Consider the following 16,187-nt stretch of genomic DNA (forward strand, 5'->3'; position numbering starts at 1 on the left):
CGTAAAAGTCTTCGTAAAGTCCACTTTTCTACCAAATCTTCTTTACCGGCCACACTCTACCGCCGTAAACCAACGCAGCCCTCGCCATACTCTCGTATATTTTTCCTTTCGCCCCTTCGCTGATTTTTCCCTCACAAAGTACCCCTCTCATTCGTTTCCAGTTGAACCAACCAACCAATCTGTATCTTATGGATAAGGAGCCTAGAAGCATTGAACATTCAATACTTCTTAATCAAGCAAGGTTCTGAAACTGTTTTCTTGTGGCATGTTAAATTTAGTATTATGTTTATGCGATTGAGCCACAATTGTTGGTTTAATGAAAATTACATTTCTTAAGTAAACTATTGTTTGACGTTTTAATTTCCACTTCCTAAATCGTCCTCAGAAAAAAAATGTGCTTTGTCAAGCACATATTTCACTGGCATTATTCTATGACTCGTTCGTACAATTTCTACTACGTTATCATTCATTTCTCTATCAACAATTATACCAACTCCATTGTTAGTGTTACTTTTCCCTACATTAGTCTAGGCGCCAAATAGAGGCCACCGTGTCTTTTTCAATTCTGATGGACAAACTCAACGGTTTCTTATGGATTTTTGACTGCTGATTACGAATTTCGAGGGTGGATTTCGATCCGAGTGGTCAAAAAATTGTTATAAACAATTTAATTGTTTATAAATTGTTTATAAGGCTCTGCCTCATAAACTAAAAGAGATAAAAATGAATGTTTCAAATAAAATTTATTCGTTAATAAAAAACGAAAAAAAAATCGTTTACTAAACTTAAATCCAACAATTATAACTCAAGATATTGTAAAATTAGTGCACAATGCAAATTGAAAAATAAGTATTTTTCAAAGCTTTATCGATCGTAACTGGGCTTCTACGCATACAAATGAGCCTTAGAAGGTCTCATTTTAAATATTCATTAATAGGCTTCCAAACAGGGTGTGTTAAATTATTTGATTGTAAATTGTACATTAATTTGTTTATAAGGGTTTCAAGCAAATTTAAGCTATAAACATTTATACTTTAATTAAAAATAATGATAGAAGAACTCAAAAGAAAAATTTTGAGCTTACGAAAATGTTTGTAAGTTTATTTTTGGCCAAGATATCGATATTTTCATAGTGCGCTCTGTGGCGCAAGATCGACTCACCGCGTAAAGGTTCACGCGCTAACTTCTCGATGCAAATTATAATTTCTATGTATATATACGTTATCTTCATTTTTCATTTTTGAAGTTCCTAATAAAATTTGATCATATAATTCTTATAATTAAATCATCATACTGTACCTCGTGTCACCTTGCATTCTATTTACTTTGTCTTCTACTTTTTGTACTAAATGAGAAAAAAAAAACATTAAAAACTAATATTTCAGAAATAGAACTAAAAAGTAAGTTGATATTATTTATTAATACTATTTTTACAAACTTTTTGTTTCATGCATCTGAATTGAGATATACAGGGAATCTCAGCTTTTTTACATCTGCGTAAGTCCTTAGAGCAATTTTTACTGTTACATGGTGGTAAAGTCTGTTCTTGTAGGCAGTAAAACTAAAACTTTCTGGGGCTTCAGAGTCTAATTATCTATATGATAAAGATATAATCTATATCATATAGATATCCAGTGGATAGTGGATAGTATCCATATAAAGTGAATCTAGTTCTTTTGCAGCATCATAAAGGCAGGTCAATTGTGTGTATGCCGCCACAACATAAATGCTCCTTTTATATGCAATGATGTTGCAAAATAACTCGATCTATTTTTATATGGATATCACATATTGGCTGATTTGCATGCGTAGAAGCCGAGTTACGATCGATAAAGCGTCGAAAAATACTTGACTGTTAGCCGATGTGGGTCTAGGACATTTCGCCGTCGAGCCATTTCGCCGTCGCCATTTCGTTGTTAGTATTCGTACTTATAATTTCGGGATGATCATTACTTGTATATAAGTTTTGAATGGTGTTCGAACGATTATATAATATCACTTTTGCATAATCTGATAATAGTCATATTTATCTATTTAATGATGTATTCTAATTATACTCTTGTTTATTGTCCTTAATTTCCTAGAAATAATAGGTTAAACTTACCGACATTTAGTATATAAAAAAAGTTAGTATGTTATCACGTTCTTGCGACATTTAGTATAAAAAAGTTAGTATGTTATCACGTTCTTGTAAACTTAACCAATGCCGGGATGGCGACGGCGAAACGGCCGACGGCGAACTGGCTCGACGGCGAAACGGCCGACGGCGAAGTGGCTCGACGGCGACGGCGAAATGGCGACGGCGAAACGGCGACGGCGGAACGTCCCAGTCCGAGCCGATGTTGCGCCTCATAGCGCGCCATTAAAATATCATATCTTGACGATATCGATAACGATAATCGACCAAAAATAAACTTACGAACATTTTCTTAAGCTCAAATTATTCCTTTTGAGTTCGACTATCATTATTGTTAATTAAAGTATAAATGTTTACAGCTCAAATTTACTTGAAACCCTTATAAACAAATTAGTGTACAATTTTTTTAAGAAAATTATAACTTCAAACGGGTATAACTTTAAAACAAATGAAGATAAAGTAATTTAACAAACTTTGTTTGGAAGTCTATTAATGAAGCTTTAAAATGAGACCTTCTAAGGCTCATTTGCATGCGTAGGAAGCCCAGTTACGATCAATAAAGCTTCGGAAAATACTTATTTTGCAATTTGCATTGTGCACTAATTTTACAAAATCTCGAGTTATAATTATTGTTGGATTTAAGTTTAGTAAACGTTTTTTTCTTCGTTTTTTATTAACGAAAAAATTTTATTTGAAACATTTTTTTGTATATCTTTTAGTTTATGAGCCAGAGCCTTATAAACAATTTATAAAAAATTAAATTGTTTATAACAATTTTTTGACCACTCGGATCGAAATCCACCCTCGAAATTCGTAATCAGCAGCCAAAAATCCATAAGAAACCGTTGAGTTTGTCCATCAGAACTGAAAAGGACACGGTGACGCCTCTGGCGCCTAGACTACATACCACAATTTGTATTCTTCACTTAGTTCTTTCGCCCTGTGTCTTTTCCACCCAGTCACTTGAATGAAACCAATTTTTACTTCATCTTTTAAGCGCATCTACTAACTCCACACTCATACCTGTAAGACTTCAAAATTCCAAAACCCTATCCTATTTTTTTTTAACCTGTATTGGTTCATGTAAGCACAAATAGTTCTCATTCAGATGCGATCATTTCATTATAATATTTGTTACATTGGAGAAGAACTTTCATTATTATGGCCTAAAAATATTTTCCGTTTGATGCCCGAGTGCCTTTTCTATCAGCATCATGTCCTGCAAAATTTAACTAACACACCACCAATGCAACCAAGTTTTTGGTCGAATATTTGCGATACGTATAATATAAGTATGTATAACTAATATTTAACTATGTACTTAATATTTTAAAGAAAAGAAAATAATTTTACCTGACCTAAACCGTTTTCAGTGGAAACCAATGAACTATAACAAGCATTCCAAAATTTTAGTGATATTAATTTTATAAACCAAAATAATAAAAGCTGTCAGCGTGGCTCTGATATTGCTTAAAAACTTTTTTAATTTTCTCACGGAGAAAATGTCATATAAGGCCACGAATGGTATCAAATTAACCATGAGTGGTGACTCGGCGCAGTGGAAAACAGCATCCCTTTTGGACACAACAGTTAAATTCGCTGGAGATGAGGCCAAAGATCGCCTATACGAACCAAAACATAAGAAAAAAATCGTCAGGGTGCTCACAGTAGTCGCGTACGTATTTTTCGTCTCTCTTGCGGCGATTATGTTAAGTTTATACTACGTCTTTCTTTGGAATGGGGACCAAAAAATGACAGCTAAATATGTAACCAGTGAGTCTCGACAACAGCTGAATTATGCACAAAATTGTAAAAGTATACTAGTTGGTAAGTTTTCTTTTTATACTTTTAAAATATACCTCTCCTAAATTATTAGCTTTTCAGTTTTTATATTAGATCTTAATGTTAAAAGTCCCCTTATAGTCATTTTCCGATGGCATCTAAAATAATGTAAATTTTTTGATTTTATTTAATATCTACGGTGTTCGCTATAACAAAAAACACCGAAATATAGTAAATAACGTTATATTTAAAATCTTATGGATCTTGCAACTGAAGAAAACGTTTTTTATAATATCTAACATTATTTTTTGATCAAAGATTACCAAAGAATACAAGTAAATAAGCTCAAATTAGAAAAGGTCCTAGAACATTACAAACAAGAAACAAATAGAAGATTAAAACAACTAGAAAACCAAAACGAGGCATGGCCACTGGAGGAAAGTTGGAAGGCTTTTAAAGTAGTCATAAAATGAATGTGGAATCAGAAAACATAAAAAAACCCATAAAATAACGAGGTGATAAAACAATAAAATTAAGACAGCAGTGAAGAAAAATAAAACAGCGTGGAAAAAATACATCGAAACCAGCTGAAAGAATATACAAGGCTGAGACGGTTAGCGAAAAACACCATAAGACAATCAAAAACAAAGGCTTGCGAAGAGTTTGGAGAAGAATTACAAGAAAACTATGTAACAAATAATAGAATTTTGGACAACAATCAGAATCAGACGTAATATGAAGAAAGGAAAACATATATAAATAACAGCAGTGAGGGATACAACAACCCAAATCCAGACAAATATACAGTGATGAGCGCACTAATAACCGGCAAAATAGCATAAAAGATGAAAAACGTATTAAGTTTTGAGATAAAAAGAAATAAAACTAGGTGAGCTGGGAAATTTAGCGATATTAACCTATTAATTTACATCATATTGATTGTTTCCCACCTTTAGACGTATCTGACGAGTTTGGCAAATACCAATGTCACAGTGACAGTTTTAGTTGACATACTCCTCTGATACGTGTAAAGCTGGGAAACAATCAATATAATGTAAATAAAAAAGTTACTATCGCTAAATTTCCCAGCTCGACTAGTTTCATTTCATTTTATCTCACAGCTTAATACGATTTCCATCTTTTGTGCCATTTTCCGGTTATTAGCGCGCTCATCACTGTAGAACAGATGGAAAGAATACTACGAAAATAAATTTAGAAATGAAACAATGAATGATAGAAATGAAACATCAATATAACGAGAACAAAGAATTAGAGCAAATATGTAAGTAGAGATGAAGTAATACAAAAAGTATCAAACAAAAAAACAGGTAAAGCTGGAAGGGATGAAGACATAGACCCGGAAATGATCAACTACATGGGAGAAGAAGGGATAAACTGGTTATGGAAAATATACAAAGACGCATGCGAGAAGCAACAAATCCTAAAAGACTGGTAAAGTAACCTTATAGTGCCAATATACAAAAAGGGACAACACGACAACTGCGAAAATTATAGAGCAATATGTTTGTCATCGGTATTTTTAAAATACAGTGATGAGCGTGCTAATAACCGGCAAAATAGCGCAAAAGATGGAAAACGTATTAAGTTGTGAGATAAAATGAATTAAAACTAGTCGAGCTGGGTAATCTAGCGATATTAACATATAAATTCACATTATATTGATTGTTTCACGTATCAGAGGAGTTTGTCAACCAAAACTGTCACTGTGACATTGGTAGTTGCCAAACTCGTCCGATATGTCTAAAGGTGGGGAAACAATCAATATAATGTAAATTTTTATGTTAATATCGCTAAATTTCCCAGCTCGGCTAGTTTCATTTCTTTTTATCTCACAACTTAATACGTTTTCCATCTTTTGAGCTATTTTGCCGGTTATTAGAGCGCTTATCACTGTATACACGAAAATAGTAGAGAAGAGGCTAAGACAAGCAGTAAAAAAACTGGGAGAAGAACAAGCAGCGTTTAGACCAGAAAGACAGACAAACGATAACATTGATGTCATTAGAAATATAATAAAAAGAAGTATTGACTCGGAGAGAAAGGTGATTTTAGCATTCATAGATCTAAGAGCAACATTGAAAGTACCAATTACACTGACAAAAATAGTTAAAAGTATATACAGAGTAGTAAAAGGACCTGTACGGATAGCAGAATGAGGATCTGAAGAATTCAACGGAGAGAGGTATCAAACAAGGAGACAGTCTTAGCCCGCTACTATTCATAATAGTCATGAATGAATTGACTAGAAATACTGGAGAAAGAACCAACCAAACACGGACACTTATAGGACACCAAAGATTACAGCCAGTAAAAATAGAAGCCTTACTGTATGCGGATGACATAGTCCTTATAGTAGATTCCTTGACAATAATGCAAAAACTTGTAAACATATGGACAGAGGAAATAGAGAAATTAAAAATGGAAATAAACATCGAGCAAAGTAAAATAACACGCGAAAGGGAAGAAAATGAAATAAATATAAAAAGGAAAAATACTCAACTGGAAATAGTTACCACATATGATTATCTTGGAAGTATAATTGAGGCCATGAGAGCCAGAGTGGCTCTCATGGGAGAGAGAGAGACTGGTCAGATTACTTTACATAATCAAAGAAAATGATCAGAAGCTAACAATGTCCGTTTGGTTTAGTAGTTTTATGTTGACCAAGAATCATTATTGGTCAACATACAATTACTAAAATAATCGGACATTAATAGCTTCGGATCTACGAAAAAAGGTCGCCAACAATTGGTCGAGCGAAAAAATGTCGCGCACATTTGAGCGCGTATCAAAAGGTCGCCGGCGAAAAAACAGCGCCGACGAAATAAGGTCGCGTGCAATTGATCGCGCGAAAAAAGATCGCGTCAGAAAATATGTTTTCCACCTACCTCTACCGAAAGTATACTTTTCCGGACCTGATTGTAGGGAGCAAAGTTGTACTTTTCCTCCCTAGGGAGGAAAATATTTTTCCTCCCTAGGGAGGAAAAGTAAAAGTGACGTCATGGTATTTCATTCATGAAATGTAACTTATTGACGCCCTGTACAATATCTATTTTCTATTACGTAAGTTTCTATACATTTTAACGTTTATTTATAAAACACTCTGTATTTTGCAGAATGGTAAAAAACAGTAAATTGTTATTTTGATTTAACAATGTTTACATTATTAATTTGACTTATATTTGACAGTTGACAGTTATATTGTACGTACTTGTTAGTTTTAGTTCTAATAAATTTTGTTGGTTAGTTACATAAATAAATTAAGTAAAAATGAAAAAATGACTTGTTATTTGAGGAAGGTGGAAAAACCATATGTATAACATGGGAGTAAAGTGCCTTTTCCTCCCTTGAATGATTACTGCCCTCCGCTACGCGTCGGGCAGTAAACTTCATTCTCGGGAGGAAAAGTAGCACTTTCCTCCCTTGTTATACAAATAGCTATTTCATTTGCATACTTTAACTTTCCTTCACACTTAATCCAGGCTTAGGTCAGATTTAGATGATGCAATAGAACTAAAGGATTGCTGTTAAATAATGACCCAAACAGTTAAATATTTTCTTATTAGTCATTTTAACCTATTGGTAAAAAATATTTCGTCAACCCAATATTGACTTCTAAATGACTTTAGTTTTATTTTCCACTTTAAATAATAGGAAAATAATTGGAAGTAAATAATCCTATTTGAAATTGATCATGTAAAATGTTCGACCAATTTAATGGTCGAATTAAGGTAATTTTAACTGTAAATGTTGTAGGGAAAGTACCTAGAGGTATTATTTCACGACTTGGCAGTGTCGCAAAATTTACCCTTGGTTATTTAAGAGTAAGTTTTAATATAAGCTTAATATATTTTACAGGGTATATACTACATATAGATAGGGTAGGTTAAGGGCTACCATCTTTATTAAAATAAAATTTCCCAAATAAAATAATGATATTGTGGTTAAAAATTATATAACAGGCACAATTTCATTAATACATTGTCACTGGTGAGTACTTATTGAAGATATCATAGTTAAAGAATACATTTATATTAATAACAGATTTGCATACTTTAACTTTCCTTCACACTTTATCCAGGCTTAGGACTGGCAGTTAGTAACTGGCGTGTTTAAAAGTTTTTTTAATTTTAATTTTTTTATTTTTTTCTAATTTTTATTTTTTTTTTATTTTTATTTTTTTGTGTTTTTCTAATTTTTATTTTTTTTTTGTTTTTTTTAATTTTTTTTTTTTAATTGTTTTTTAGTTTTTTATACTTGCAGTTGAAAATTTTGGGCAATTCCTCTTAAATATTCTAGATTTGGCCGGTTCCCGTATTGCAAACAAATCGTTTTTATTCGCCGCGCTGTATCTTTATAAATTTTTTTTTGAGGTTGTTGGTTTCCAGCTATGTATTGCTCCACTTTTAATCGATTTAAACTCTCTTCTTTCTTTAGCCCCGTAATAAACTTCCATAGATTTGGGTGTGCTGCATTTAATATCGAGGAGAAGCTGTTGTGCCAACCTTCGACAGCATTATTAGTACGCGGTAGATCTTCCTCTATAAATTCGAAGCAATTCCAAAGATTCCTTGGAAACATTGGCGGTCTTCTTTGTTGTCGTCGATCCAATCTGCCTATCCATACATCCTCAAAGTAGTTTATTAAAGGTGTTAGTAAATTTTCATTTTGAGTGTAAAACTCGCTGTCCAGTAGCTCTCCGAATGTTGCAACAACATCTACTTCAGGTACGAAGGCTAGGGCTGCCAATTGTCGCAGATGTAGAGCAAAATTCGCGTCTTCTGTATAAACTTGTTGCAGTCCTGTACCTTGCATGTTTCTCCACAAACATTGTGTGAAATGAAAGAAACATCCACGGATTCTGACTTCAGGAAACTCTTGTTGTAAAGCATTAATTGCTGCTTTTTCATAATCCACCATTATTGTTGTAGGATGTAAACCTGGTCGTAACGTTTTTAATTCATGGAAGAGTCGAGTGTATGTTGCCTGAGTTTTATTAGGAAGTAGAGCAAAAACAGTTGGAATAACGTTGCTATACTGTACGCCATGTATTGTATACAGCTGACCAAACAATAGAGGAGTACATGTGAATGTTCCATCGGCATACCAGTGTTCACAGCTCGCCATCAAAGTTAAATTTCTTTCAGTGGAAAATATTAAAATTCTCTGTTCGTTTGGACCACTGTCAAATAAAAGAAACGGTTCGCCGTTATTGTTTCTGGTGTATTCTTCCGGAATAATAAGCTCTGTTAAGCTTCTTGGATTTGCCGGAATAGCTTCCACTCTTTGGCGTGTGTTCTGAATAGTTCGCTTTAGGGATGAAATAGAAGGTAGCTGCCCAGTTGCACCCACAGACACTTCTTGTGAAACGGTAGCTATGATTCCTTGTGTTGTTAGTTCAACTTGATGAGCCAGTTCTTTCATTCTGTTACAAGCCTTTTTTGCTTCTAATATTGACGCATCGGCAACGTGGTTGTGACTTGTACTTTTCACTACTTCATCTCCCACTGTGTGAACTCTCCCGGTACATTTATGCTTATTGTACTGAGCGCACTTCCAAATTGTCTTGTGATCAATCGTTTTTTCCTTTCTATGGATATATCCATTATACACCAACATATTGGCACCTTTTTGACTCTTTACGTAAGTTAAGACCATCTTGACAAATCGACAAGCTAATGAATAATGAGATATACGATATTTTTCCCATCTTCTTATACATCCAAAATACATTAAAAAGTAATAAAAGTACGTTTCACGAATATGGAATAATAATTACCACATTAGTGAATAACGCACAATTAGACAAAGAACTTTTGTACAATATTTATTTTAGCATTTCCAATAATGTCTTATCGTAATGACTTCATGGAATTCCTAATAAATACCTACACAATAAGGTGCCCTTATCTAAACTACTTATTCTTCACTAATCTGCATAACGACTTTCTACTAAGAACCAATTATGCTAATTACCGGTCTCTGAAAATACCAAAAATAGGTAAACTGGTACCTGGTATTCGTTTGTATGTAATATATACTGTAAATAGAACTATTATTACTGTACATTTTTAACGATATCCGATTAGGAAGAGCAAACACTTTTAAACACGCCAGTTTTTTGCTGACAGTCCTAAGCCTGTAAAAAGTGTGAAGGAAAGTACCTTTCTGAATTTAGATCCATATATTAAAATTATTCACGTAGAACAAAAAAAATACTTTCTTCATGTTAAAAATTGTTCAATTTTCAAGTATATTCACTTGAATAACCTGAAAATACCATATGAAATAATTTCCTATTCTCCTATATTTCCCATCTTCCTACACATCCAAAATACATTAAAAAGTATTTAGATATACGTTATTTTTCCCATCTTCTTATACATCCAAAATACATTAAAAAGTAATTAGATGGAATTCCAAGACTAATCGGCTCATAATGCATAAAGTTAAAGTATGCAAATAGAATTTCTTTAGAACCTTTTTGAAAACCAATTGAATGGTTTTAATAATGTAAAACATGACGCGATCTTTTTTCGCGCGATCAATTGCACGCGACCTTATTTCGTCGGCGCTGTTTTTTCGCCGGCGACCTTTTGATACGCGCTCAAATGTGCGCGACATTTTTTCGCTCGACCAATTGTTGGCGACCTTTTTTCGCGACACCAATAGCTTCTGATCATTTTCTTTGATTATGTAAAGTAGTGTTAAAATCAGTTAGGCCACTCTGGCTCTCATGGCCTCAATTACCAATGGTGGAAAAATAGACCTCAAAGTAACAAACAGAACAAAAAAAATCGATCAAACTACTACACACTAACGCCAGTTCTGAGGAATTGTCTCAAGAAACAAAAATGAAAATATATGCATAATACAATTGTGATACCGACGATACTACATAGGAGTGAAAATCGGACTTTGCGGAAAAAGCATAATAGTAGGATAAACGTAACGGAGATGAGACATCTACGAGCTGTAGCGGGAAAGACCAAATGGGATAAAATAAGAAATGAGGAATGAGGCAATAAGAGGGACAACCAAACAGGAACAAATAATGAACAAAATAATAAAGAAAAAATTAAACTGGTATGGACATCAGATGAGAATGAAACCAGTAGACTAACGAGAAAAGTTCATGAAACAAGAAATATCACAAAAAAGAAAAAAGGCAGACCGCGGAAAAAATGGATACATCCAGGATAGTAGATTTGGGAAAGAGTAAACAGAAAACGCTTAAAGAAATGAAAATAATAGCACAACACATAACAGAATCTAAATATGTAATCAGCAAGTCTCGACAGCAGCAAGTCTCGACAGCAGCTTAATTATGCACAAAATTGTAAAAGTATATTAGTTGGTAAGTTTTTTATACTTTTAAAATATACCTCTCCTAAATCAATAGTTTCTCATAGATTTTCAGTTTTTACCTTAGATCTTAATGTTTAAAGTCCCCTTAGTGCGATGTCACATTATGCGTTTTGACCGAATGCGGTGAAAACGCATCCGTTTCAACCGTACCGATATGTCACACTATGCGTTTATTCTGCTGCGGTTATGGTCGCCAAAAATGTAAGGCGACTACGCTGGGTGTCGCGTCAGTCATGCACGGAGCGAATATTCCTCAATTTTAAATATAAAAAGAAAACGGGATAGTTCCCAAAAAGTCGGCTGTATAGTATCTATAGAGATTGCAATTGCTGGATCCAGCATCCAGCAGGATCCAGCGTTTTTTTTCACATGCTGGATCTAGCAAATCATGCTGGATCCAGCAGCGCGGATCCCCAAACGTGTCAAATTCGAAATAAGTTACTTCATTGCCCATATAGCACGCAACGCCCGATGGACGTCCATATAACGTACATTTAAAGTCCAAACGTCCATGGACCAAAACTGGACGTACTATGTATGTCCATTATGCGACGTCCATTGGACGTTTGATTTCAATGTACATTGGACATCCATTTGTGGTCCAAGGAGATTTTACACAAAACGTGACTATTATTATCAGTAATTATATATAGCTTCTTGTTTTAATCAAAGCAATATTATTAGTAGAATACAAGAAGCTTCTAATAAATGTAGTCACATATTTTTTCATCATCGAATTAAAACACTGAACCACTAAAATTATTTTATTTAAACCTATATAATATTAGATGATGATAAAACGATGGTAAACTTTTTCAGAATAACGGAGCTACATCGCGCATCGGTAATTATAGAACTTACAATAATTAGACACTACCAATTTAAATCTTAAATGTGCATTTTGTAACTGTTAAATTTCCCGCCAAACTAAATGAGAATCTTCTTGACAACGTTGTCGCTCTTCACGCTATCGGTCGTAAAAGGTAGTATTAGGCAGGTACTTTTAGGGGATTATCGCTGTTAATTGTTGTGGAATACTGAAGGAGGATTTATTTATGATAATTCACAGAATGGCAAACCCGCTTGCAATATACAATCGTACTGACTCTAAGTTCTAAGAAAAAGAAATAATGTTTGAAAGGAAACAGAACAGAATTGAACAGAATAGAAATAAACCTCTTTTAATGTGCATTCTTCATAGGGCGCCATTATCTGAATTCTGTCTTTATTAAGTTATTACATACAATATAATACATCCTGTGATATCTTTGCGTTTATTGTTAAGTGCAGTCGTGCAGTATATATCAAGTGCAGTCGTGCATTAATGAAGTTCCTATAATAAAGTATACATAATAAAGAGAAATAAAAAAGGTATTTTGTGTAATATTTTAAAGTATAAGTTTAGTACTATAGGAACTATTTCCTATACCTAAAGGCGTTTTGCTATGTATGTATTCAAAAAATTATGGACACTAGATTGCTTTCTGAAAAGTGCCCTACAAAAATGTCCATAAGACGTACATTGAATGTACATCAGATGTACATTGAATGTACATAAGATGTACACTGAAAGCTTCAACAAACAACGTACACTGTACGTTTGTAGCGGACGTTCTATGGACGTCCAATTTTGTGAACTCTGGACGTTCGTTGGACGTCCATCGGATGTCCATTGTACCTTAGCGGGACGTCCATTGGACGTTCCAATGTACACAGATGTACGTCCATTGGATGTCCATAAAACGTACTTGTGCTATCTGGGTAGCCTCTTTATTCAAAGCCGTGAGTTGGCAACTTGCTAATTCTATCGAGCTGGCAGTAGCTCAGTATGCTGGAAAGTTTCTATAGCTTAAAAGTTTGCATCGATAAAGCGTTGATATACATTGATTCTGCGATAAAATTCTCTGCAGGCGAGTGGTCAATAATCAATTAGTTAATCGCCACTTAACCGGCTGTAGAAGCTCTTTACAGAATAGATTCCACTTTGATAACGGCCGACACAACTATGAAATTTGTCTTAGACAAACTAAATAGCCAGGTCTTTAGCCTTAATGCCGATCTATCGGAAGCACTACGCAATAGCATCACGGAACGGCGTCTCTATAAGATAACAGGTACATTATTGTATTAACAAAATCAAAAAAAGTATGACGCAGGACTAAACAATCCTGGTTACTTCCCCATGCCGAAAAAGAATGCACTGCGACAAGAGATGAAAAATTTGTTGATTCGTATAAATAAACAAGTAACTGTGGAACCAGTGCAAGAGATAATGGAAGAAGATGGGCCAACTAATCCGGAGCCTGTGAATTTTACTTTGGAACAAGAACTTGAGATTGAATTGAAACGAGAAAGAGAAAACATTTATAGCCAAAAAACTGATTCTCAAAAAGATTACGAAAATATTTTGGAAAAGGATATGGCGGTTTATGAGCCCGAAGGAGTGAAAGGCGATCGTTTGTCAATGGTGTATGACTATTTGATGACCTTAAAACCGACCAGCACAGAGGCCGGAAGGGCTTTCTCCGCAACCGGCTATATGTGCAGTTCTGTGAGAAGTAGGTTGGGCCTACGTTTGTAAGGTATCACTTACATAAAACTAAATAATTCATGTTGCTGTTGTTTAGAAATTTAGCGTACAGACAAAAAAAACATTAAAATCATGTTTTGATTTTGATTCCACATTTTGCTGGATCCGCGCTGGATTCAGGCCAATCTTGCAAAAATCCAGCTGGATTGAAAATGCTGCTGGATTGCAATCCCTAACCATCTAGTTAAGTAACTTTTAACGTGAAGTAAAAACTCCCTGGTGTAGGTAGACATTGAACTCTCTCCATTGAACTCTATGTATAATTTTTTTTAATGTTATACCAACTACACCATGTAGTTTTTACAAGTTAAAAGTTACTAAATTTGAAATATTAATCATGTAAGTGCCATCGGTGGTTTAAATTCATTCAAAAAGTATTTAGCATTGTTGTAAGCATTGTACGCAACTAGTTTTGATGGGAAATAAGCCACAATTTTAATAAAAAAATGATGACACCCAAATAGGGTGTCATTGTACAAAAAATATTAATGAATTAACCAAAATGTTGTTGCTTAGTAAAAAAATTCTTCTAATAATTTATTTAATTTGACTCATTTATATCGGCAATTCAGACATATATTATACATTTTAAAGTAGAAGACTTTAAAATGATATTGCCAATATTTATGAGTTGCGTTCCTGGGACGACTTTATTAAAAGATAGTTCATTCGATTACATGAAATCAACCCCAACTCAAGAATATCCGTCACAAAAAAAATCATAACATGTGATCTGTCTTTAAAAAGACAACCACATGCAATGGTAACAGTAAAATTCTCGCGCTAGAGATTCCATAGTAAACCACGAGGGAAAACCAGGAAAAACCTCGTATTTCGACATCGTAAGTATTTGATGAGGTCTTACTTTATTTTACTCTCAAAACTAATACCAAATTCTGACCTTAATATGTACATATGTTATTTTAAATTATAAATAATATTAATAATACATAGATATATAAACAATACTAAAATATAAAATATGTACTAACTCAATATGTTATTGACTTACTAATCCTGGTATTTTCTTTCGATTGACTTCCTCTTTTAGTATGGGTAACCACATCCTACTGCATTCTACCGAGAAATTTGTGACACAATTGGTTTCATTTAGCATAATTAAAGCCGCTTCTTTGATTTTTCTCTTTTTACTATCTGTTTCTTTCAGGACTATACTTGAATCTCTCCATTGAACTCTATGTTCATTATCCCATGCTTGTTGACATATATGAGATCTATCAAATTCTCTATTTTTAATATAAGACTGATGTTCACTTATTCTAACGTTTAATGGTCTTGATGTTTCACCTAAATAAAATGGTTCGCCTTCACAAGGTATTTTATAAATACAATTCTTTGTTCTTTCTTGTTCACTGTTAGGTTTAGTTTTAGATAGAATAGATCTCAACGTGTTTGTTGTTTTGAATGTTGTTGAAATAATGAATTTATTTCCTATCGTTTTAAGTTTCTCGGATAGTCCTTTTATATACGGTAATGATATTTTCCTCGTATTATTTCTTGTGAATGCTATAGGATCCCGTTCTAAGTTGTTCTGTTCCATTCGATCCAATCTTGCCAATTCCTTATTTATAAACGATAAAGGATAATCATTTTTTAATAAAACAGATGTTAACAATTGTTTTTCTTCTAAGAATGAATTTTCGTTAGAACAAAAAAAATGTTTAATTCATTAATATTTTTTGTATTTTGACAACGACACCCGCTTTAGGCGTCGAAACGTTAATAAAATCATTTTTTTAGTAAAAGTGAGGCTTATTTCCCATCAAAACTAGTTAATTACAAAAATGCCACAAGAAAATAGCTTCAGAACAGCATTGTAAGCGTTTTGTAAGCGAAATTACTGTGAATGACAAGTCAATGTCTGAGACATGCAAACAAACATTAGAAATCCTATTTATAACTTTTTATAATTATCTGTCGTTTTAGATTTGCAGCAGCAGTTTCCAGCAGTAGAGCCAGAAATGAGACTGCCATCTCCTACAACAACTTCGGAAGATAATACCACAAACTGGCAAGAAGATTATAACGATAAATTAGATAGTTTAGAAGAGTTAAGAAAATCGAGTCCACTAATTAAGAAACTATGGGATAGAGAGGAAGACAACTATTGAATAAAATTTACATTTAATGTGTTAATGTATACTATAGAAAACTCTAGTAGCAGAGGTAGTATATTATTATTATATTCAACACAAAAGACTTAAAATGTGATGTCACAAAATGTAGTCTTAAAATCTTTGTATTTGGTCTGTAAACATTTAAATATGA

The 16,187-nt window shown here is 33.6% G+C and overlaps 1 protein-coding gene across 1 annotated transcript in view; it reads left to right on the forward strand.

Annotated features, from left to right (window-relative positions):
- Window positions 1-16,187, forward strand: part of LOC126883249 (uncharacterized) — a 93,121-nt gene extending 76,934 nt beyond the window's left edge. Inside the window, exon 4 of the mRNA XM_050648545.1 lies at window positions 15,846-16,187. Within this exon, the coding sequence (XP_050504502.1) occupies window positions 15,846-16,030 (185 nt within the window). The 3' untranslated portion in view covers window positions 16,031-16,187. The remainder of the gene's footprint in view (window positions 1-15,845) is intronic.

Source organism: Diabrotica virgifera, chromosome 4, assembly GCF_917563875.1.
Source record: "Diabrotica virgifera virgifera chromosome 4, PGI_DIABVI_V3a".
NCBI lineage: Eukaryota > Metazoa > Arthropoda > Insecta > Coleoptera > Chrysomelidae > Diabrotica > Diabrotica virgifera.